Source organism: Silurus meridionalis, chromosome 12, assembly GCF_014805685.1.
Source record: "Silurus meridionalis isolate SWU-2019-XX chromosome 12, ASM1480568v1, whole genome shotgun sequence".
NCBI lineage: Eukaryota > Metazoa > Chordata > Actinopteri > Siluriformes > Siluridae > Silurus > Silurus meridionalis.
This window is the reverse complement of record NC_060895.1, coordinates 445,384-453,489: the sequence shown is the minus strand read 5'-3', so window position 1 is coordinate 453,489 and position 8,106 is coordinate 445,384. Positions and strand designations below refer to the sequence as shown.

Here is an 8,106-nt window from a genome sequence, read left to right as displayed (position 1 = left end):
TTCTTCTCTGTACATATCTCACCTTTCGCATCACGACACTTTAAACTCTGGACTCGCACAGCTAACCCTAACCCTAACCCTAGTTATTGTTGGTAATGTAGTGAGAATGTAACATTCGAAATCCCTCCTCTTGTAACTGATGTGTCTACAGTGAAAAGATGATTGTGGAGAAGTGAAATAATCTCAGTTAATCCACAGTTACAGAACAGAACCTGTCTGGTGTCCTGATCCACCTCGTGTCCTCTGTGTGAAGATAGAAGACGGGCGTGGCCATGAGGAATGTCCCCGGGGAGAGGAGAGAGACGTCACAGAGCACTCTGTTTACTGCACCAGTTTCACTACAACTATTATCAACAATGTGTAGGAGAGGAGCAGGAACAGGGGGATCTCTTACTGTCTGATCTCAGTCTGATCTCTCACTGTCTGATCTCTTACTGTCTGATCTCTTACTGTGTGATCTCTCACTGTCTGATCTCTTACTGTCTGATCTCAGTCTGATCTCTTACTGTCTGATCTCAGTCTGATCTCTCACTGTCTGATCTCTTACCGTCTGACCTCAGTCTGATCTCTTGCTGTCTGATCTCTTACTGTCTGATCTCAGTCTGGTCTCTTATTGTCTCATATCTTACTGTATAGTATCTCACTGTCTGATATCAGTCTGATCTTTCACTATCTCATATCATAATGTCTGATATATAATTCTGTCTGATAGATAGATAGATAGATAGATAGATAGATAGATAGATAGATAGATAGATAGATAGATAGATAGATAGATAGATAGAGATGTGTAGAGAATGAGAGTATATATTTACAGTATGTAATATGTATATTGTATGTAGACCTGTACAGAAGTCTTACACTGTGTTTATACAGTGTTCTAACAGTGTAGAGTTCAGTCTGATATCAGTCCTATCGTCTGAGACAATGAGCTTAATTGTGTGAGTGTTTGTGTGTGTGTGTGTGTGTGTGTGTGTGTGTGTGTGTGTGTGTGTGTGTGATTAGATTACATGGTGAACGTCTCACAGTTCACACAGATCAGACCAACAACATTTCTGGTTATTTCTCTTTATCTCTCTGTGTTTCTCTCTGTGTTTCTCTTTGTCCCTCCTCTCTCTCTCTCTCTCTCTCTCTCTCTCTCTCTCTCTCTCTTTCATCCTCCTCTCCCCCTCCCCTAGTCAGAAGCTTTAAAAGAGGTCCACGGTCACCATGACAACCTCAAGCTTTGAGTGGCTCAGGAAAGCATTTTCTGCTCGTCTTTTCTCTCTATCTTTTTTTCTTTATCTCTATATCCTTTCTCTCTCTCTCTCTCTCTCTCTCTCTCTCTCTCTCTCTCTCTCTCTCTCTCTTTCTCTATTTATATATCCATCCTGTTTTTTGTTTCACTAAATCTTCTGCGTCATGTGGATTGATATACAGGGATAGAGAGCAGGAGACATGGGTGTGAAAGGAGGAGAAGAGACGAGCAAATGGACGAAATGACTGCAGCATATGTGTGTAAGTTTTCTTCATTTACACAACAACAACAACAACAACAACAACAACAACAACAATTGCACACTTATTAGACTACTACAATGTCTGATATTATACTATCTGAAATCTTACTGTCTGATGAGGTTAATAGTGTGTGTGTGTGTGTGTGTGTGTGTGTGTGTGTGTGTGTGTGTGTGTGTGCGTGTGTGTGTGTAGTGCCACACTAATGAAAGGAATAATTCCACGCCACAGAACAGCCCAGTCACCACAGTCACATGACCATGAGGAAGAGAAAGAGAAAGATGACATCACTTCCTCTTTGTGCTCCTTGTGTGGGCAGAACTTCGACTTGCCCCTCCTCCTGCCCTGTGCACACACCCTTTGTGGGCGGTGTTTAACACAGAAAGCACGATTAGACAAACCCAGGTCTGCACAAAGATGTGTGTCTCACGTATCTCGTACCATCTGCACCATCCTCTGCCCACGCTGTTGCCACGGCGTTGAACTGCCCTGCTTTGATTGGTCGATTGCTACCACATGCCTGCCCCTTGACCCAACAGCGACCATTGATCCTAGATGTGGTGCCCAAGAGGAGGATGTGAATGAGGAGAAGATCAGGGAACCGACAGGACAGAAACCAGGTGAGATGGTGGAACAGTAGGTGGTTCCTCTGAGTAAACCATTAAAAGTTCTGTAAGTTCAAAGTTCTGTATCAAATGCAATATCAGATCAGAAAGTGTACAGAGTAGAACCTGAGAACAAACAGAGAACCCTGGAGAACCCTTTACAGGTACCAATATAGATCAGTAACACTTGGAAGGTTCTCTAATTCTTAAATTCTCTAATGAACCCTTAAAGAAATCTTGAAGAACACTTTTGTGTGTTTTTGGTAGAAAGTTCATATTAATGCTTAGCATTTTCTTCTGACCATCTAGAGTCTGTGGCGGAGTGTAACATTTACCTTCATGCTACTTTCTTGAAAATATATGGTTCTCTAAAGGTTCTTTACAGGTTCTTCACAGGTTCCTCGCATTATGAAGGGTTCTCAGGCTGTCAGAAAGTCATTCACTTTCAACCTTATCTGTTCTCATGCTCTCTTCATAATTTTTTTTACTTCCAGGGTTCTTTGTAATAAGTAGAAGAGCTCAGCTTGATCTGTGATAGGAGGAAGGTAACTGGATATCACTCAGCTGTAGGGTTCTGAGGTTCTGAAAGCTTTAAAGGTTTCTCAGTGGAGAAGTAAAGAACCTGTGTGTAAGTGATGGAACCTGCTGTGTGTTTGGTGTGTTTGAGCTGCAGGACGAGACATGGATCTGTCTGAGGAGGAGATGGAACGTTCTGTCTCAGGTAAAGTGCAATCTCTCAAACATGTTCCCAATCACTCGATCTACAAACAAACAAATAAACAAATCAATTATTATCTGCTGTTATTTCATTTTACATATTTCTAAATTATATTTCTTCTTCTCTGACCTTTGTCCTCCTCAGGCCTACTCTTCACTTTAGACTTCTCCTCCATAGACCCGCCCCTCCAGATCACTAACTCCGCCCTCACAGTGACCTTCAAGGACTCTGGAGGTCAAACTGGGGCTCGTGATCTGTGCACGTCTCTTCCTCAGGTGTGTGCTGACGTGGAGATCCGGAGAGGACAATACTACTGGGAGGTGGATGTGTGTAACAGCGCCCTCTATCGTATTGGTGAGGAATAAAACACAATAACATGGCACAACTAAAATATTTTAAATAAATATATTAAATATTAATTCATTTATTATAATTTTTATTTATAAATTGTAAATGTCTAGAAAGCTGCTACAAATGATTAGATTGGAATGTATATATATATAAAACTTAAAAATTTTATTTTAAATAAAAATAACATAAATGATTACATAAATTATTATTTTTATATTTTATTTATCTAATAATCTTAAAACTTAAAAATACAAGATACATTTGCAAAATGTAAAAAATGTCTCGTATCGTGACATATATATTTTATAATGGGCTCTGACATGTTCTTCAGTAAAAACTAGTGATTATTACTACCTGTTTTAGTGTCACGCTGGAAACTGAACCTCACATTTTATTAATCACTTTTAGAGCTGTCAATCGATTCATATATTTAATTATGATTAATCACATGATTGACATAAGTTAACTCAAGATTAATCACAACTTTATCTGTTCTAAATGTACATTAAATGTATATATAAATGTTAAATCAACATGGACATGGACAGATACAGAATAAGATCATATTGAGTTATATATTATATATGGTGTCTGGTGTGTATATATAATGTCTATGAGGCAAATATTCATTGAGATTCAGGTTGTTTTATTTGTGTGTCTGTAAAGAGAGAGGACGGAAAGAGAGACGGCAGAGAGCGCCCCCTGTCTGTTTTTTTACAAAAGCACAGCGTTGAGTTTTCTGAGTGTATACAAATACAAATAGATCCTTTACAGATTCAAATCATGTATTTCTCAAATATTACAGTAATTTAAGTTCATTTCGGCGTTTTGAGGAAAAAATGCCACAAAAACACTAGAACACAAGCAGAGTAAAGATGATGATGTTTCCATCACTGACTCCCTCTGTCTCATCCACATTAACCCCAGACTTCTTACTGCTTTCTACCTGCTCACTGTGAGCTTTAGAATCTAGTCTACATCTGTGGTGTGAGAGACAGGAAATGATATTAATGATTTAAAAACTAAAGTAATGAGTCTTGTTTAAAATTGTAAGAAGTAGAAAGTACAGATATTTGTGTAAAAATGTAATGAGTGAAAGTACATTTGACCGAAAACATTGAGGTAAAAAACTGATACCAGAAAAATCTACTTAATTACAATAACGAAGTATTTCTTCTTCACTACATCCCACCAATAATATGAAATATTAAAAACCATGCAAACTGATCAAATATATTACAACAAACAGTGAAACAAGATTCAGGGTTTTATAGATAGATAGATAGATAGATAGATAGATAGATAGATAGATAGATAGATAGATAGATAGATAGATAGATAGATAAATATATAGATATATAGATATAAAATCGATTAAGAATTTAGTTTTTCTCATGTTGTTAGAGATTTCAGTCATTCAGGTTATTTTAATAAACTCAGTGGGTTCTTTAGCGCCCCTAGTGTTCGTACTCTGTACTGTAGGAAGTAGGGTTAACACTTACGAAGGGTTCAGTGTAAAGTTTATTAGTGTGGTCAGGAATCACTCTCTCTTCTCTAACATCCACTTATTCACTTATCCACTCTTTCACTCATTCACTCATTTACTCATCCACTCATTTACTCATCCACTCATCCACTCATCCACTCATTCACTCATCCACTCATTCACTCATTTACTCATCCACTCATTTACTCATCCACTCATCCACTCATCCACTCATTCACTCATTCACTCGTTCACTCATCCACTTATTCACTCATCCACGCATTCACTTATCCACTCATCCACTCATTCACTCATTCACTCATCCACTTATTCACTCATCCACTCTTTCACTCATTTACTCATCCACTCATTCACTCATTCACTCATTTACTCATCCACTCATCCACTCATTCATTTATTCACTTATTCACTTATCCACTCTTTACTCATTCACTCATCCACTCATTCACTCATCCACTCATTTACTCATCCACTCTTTCACTCATTCACTCATCCACTCATCCACTCATTCACTCATTCACTCATCCACTTATTCACTCATCCACTCATCCACTCATTCACTCATCCACTCATTCACTCATTCACTCGTTCACTCATCCACTTATCCACTCATCTACGCATTCACTTATCCACTCATCCACTCATTCACTCATTCACTCATCCACTTATTCACTCATCCACTCATCCACTCATTCACTCATTCACTTATTCACTTATCCACTCATTCACTCATCCACTCATTCATTCATTCACTCATCCACTCATTCACTCATCCACTCTTTCACTCATTCACTCATCCACTCATCCACTCATCCACTCATTCACTCATCCACTTATTCACTCATCCACTCTTTCACTCATCCACTCTTTCACTCATTTACTCATACACTCATTCACTTATCCACTCATCCACTCATTCACTCATCCACTCATTCACTCATCCACTCATTCACTCATCCACTCTTTCACTCATCCATTTTTTCACTCATCCACTCATCCACTCATCCACTTATTCACTCATCCACTCATCTGCTCAGTTATTCTTCCACTCACATTAAAATATATAGCAGTTCTCACATAATAAAAAAGAGAAATAATTACAAAAAACAGAAGCAGACAGAGATGAGAGAAGAAGGGAGACAACACACAGAGAAGTAGAGACTCCAATAAGTGTCTTGTCTCCCTTGTTTTCTCAGAACACAGTTCTGAAAAAAGGAAACCCATTGCAATAATAAATAATAATAAATAGTTAATATTAAACAAAAATAGAAATGGTTAATTTATCATTATTATTATTATTATTATTATTATTATTATTATTATTATTATTATTATTATTATTATAATCTGGCACTAATTTAGTTTGAAATGAAATCCAGGAGCAGCACAGCATTGCGTTTGGTATTTTATTGTCCCCCTGTCCTGCAGGTGTGATCTCATTGGCTGGTGGTGAGACATGGTGGTTTGAGAGGCATGGCTCTGGATTCCATGTGTTGTTTGACAGGCGGCGTGAGCTCCTCCCCTCGATTCCACCACAGCTCAAAACGGTGGGCGTGTTCTTAAATGTAGGTGGGGCTTCCCTCACCTTCCACAACCCTCTAACTGAAGAACTTCTTGCCGCGATCCCGTCCATCTTTACTCCACCTCTTCGACCCGCATTTCAACTGGGCCAGGGAAGGCTGAAGGTCCGCCCAGGCCTTCCGCCACCCAATCATGTCTTTCTGAGTCGTAACTCTTCCTATCGGGGCCCTGAAGGGGTGGGGCGTTGGCAGTGGAGTCGGGACGTTGCGTTTGGGTCAGTGAGGCCTGTGATACAGAAGTTTGAAGAAATGGCAACTTCAGATTCTGATTCAGGTCTGATGTCCAGCTGCAGCTCCACCTCCAGCTCCACCCTGACCTCCATCATCCTCACATCACATCATTCTGCACAGGAACTCTGAGGAACTCAGTAATGTCTTCTGTTGGCTGGGTGTTGATCATCTGAAGAACATTGAATCCAAAATCTAGCATCATTTATTCACCTTCTCCTGCAGTGCAATGCTCTCATACTCACCAAGCTGCTTCTCTGCATGAACACCACCCAATACCAACACCCTCATAGCCTAACCAGCTATCTTATCAACAAATAAATAAATAAATAAACAGCTCTCAGTGTTCTGAGTCCTTAAATAGGTGTTGGATGTTGGCAGATTGTGTATTTCTGGTTTTAAAAATCAAAAATTACTTTGAAATACAATCCAGATTAAGGGTGGTGGTGGTGGTGGTGGGGGTTCAGTTAATTGTGTATCTGGTAAAAAATTCATTCAGCTGATGGTTATTATTTGGTTTGAGTGTTTGAATGTGTGTGTCAGTGCTGTGAGAATTGTGTAGAAATGTGAGACTCTGAGTGTGTGTTTGGAGTTTGGCATGTGGAAATGATTTACTCCTACCCGATGACAGCGACGTTACACTCGTTCATTCCATTTCTTTTCTCTCATCTGTTTAGTTTATCATAACCTATTACTGAGCCGCATACACACTTACTCAGTGTGTGTGTGTGTGTGTGTGTGTGTGTGTGTGTGTGTGTGTGAGACTTGATGTCTGGACTTGATAAACACCTCATGGCGTCAGTTGTGGTGTGTGTGTGTGTGTGTGTGTGTGTGTGTGTGTGTGTGTGTGTGTGTGTGTGTGTTTGTCATAACCCTAGCCATTTCCGAACACTCAGCCTCGTTTATTTTTATCTTTCAATAAAGTTGTGTGTAAATGTTTTTGTGGCCAAACGGAATGAAGAAATTCCCTCCAGATTTACTTCTAACTTTTCTTCCTGCTCTTGTGAAAATGAAGTGTTCACGCCCACAATCTCCATAAAAGCCAAAACTCACAGAGACCCAAAACTGACAAAATGCTGAGTACATTCTGTTTTATTTTGTCATTACTTTTGTCGTTTTGTGCTCATTTAAAGAATTTATAGGAATCTAAATGATTCACCAGTCTGATCAATGAGATGAAGGTGTATGTCCCTTCAGTGTGTTTGTGGTTTCTTCTTTACTTACAGTGCCTTGCGAAAGTATTCGGCCCCCTTGAACTTTGCGACCTTTGCCACATTTCAGGCTTCAAACATAAAGATATGAAACTGTAATTTTTTGTGAAGAATCAACAACAAGTGGGACACATCATGAAGTGGAACGAAATTTATTGGAAATTTCAAACTTTTTTAACAAATAAAAAACTGAATAATTGGGCGTGTAAAATTATTCAGCCCACCTGTGTGTAATCAAGTCTCCGTATAAATGCACCTGCACTGTGATAGTCTCAGAGGTCGGTTTAAAGCGCAGAGAGCATCATGAAGAACAAGGAACACACCAGGCAGGTCCGAGATACTGTTGTGGAGAAGTTTAAAGCCGGATTTGGATACAAAAAGATTTCCCAAGCTTTAAACATCCCAAGGA

At 39.2% G+C, this 8,106-nt stretch overlaps 1 protein-coding gene across 3 annotated transcripts; it reads left to right on the top strand.

Moving 5' to 3' along the window:
- The first annotated feature begins 1,188 nt into the window (after positions 1–1,188).
- LOC124394721 (probable E3 ubiquitin-protein ligase MID2) lies at positions 1,189–6,822 on the top strand. 3 transcript variants are annotated; one of them, XM_046863147.1, is made up of 5 exons: positions 1,189–1,497; positions 1,693–2,117; positions 2,776–2,823; positions 2,965–3,174; positions 6,107–6,822. In XM_046863147.1, the coding sequence occupies exons 2-5, from the start codon at positions 1,703–1,705 to the stop codon at positions 6,616–6,618; spliced, it is 1,185 nt and encodes a 394-aa protein (XP_046719103.1). In that variant the 5' UTR covers positions 1,189–1,497; positions 1,693–1,702; the 3' UTR covers positions 6,619–6,822. The 3 variants fall into 3 exon arrangements, with proteins under 3 accessions (XP_046719103.1, XP_046719102.1, XP_046719104.1); XM_046863146.1 differs by having other exon boundaries at positions 2,770–2,823; XM_046863148.1 differs by lacking the exon at positions 1,189–1,497 and adding an exon at positions 2,597–2,647 and having other exon boundaries at positions 1,987–2,117; positions 2,770–2,823.
- The last annotated feature ends 1,284 nt before the right edge of the window (positions 6,823–8,106 follow it).

Excerpts from the sequence above, each read along its gene's own strand:
- LOC124394721 (XM_046863146.1), top strand. The coding sequence starts at position 1,703 with ATGAAAGGAATAATTCCACGCCACAGAACAGCCCAGTCACCACAGTCA. Across the intron at positions 2,824-2,964 it reads GATGGAACGTTCTGTCTCAG|GCCTACTCTTCACTTTAGAC; the intron begins GTAAAGTGCAAT and ends TGTCCTCCTCAG. Across the intron at positions 3,175-6,106 it reads CAGCGCCCTCTATCGTATTG|GTGTGATCTCATTGGCTGGT; the intron begins GTGAGGAATAAA and ends CCTGTCCTGCAG.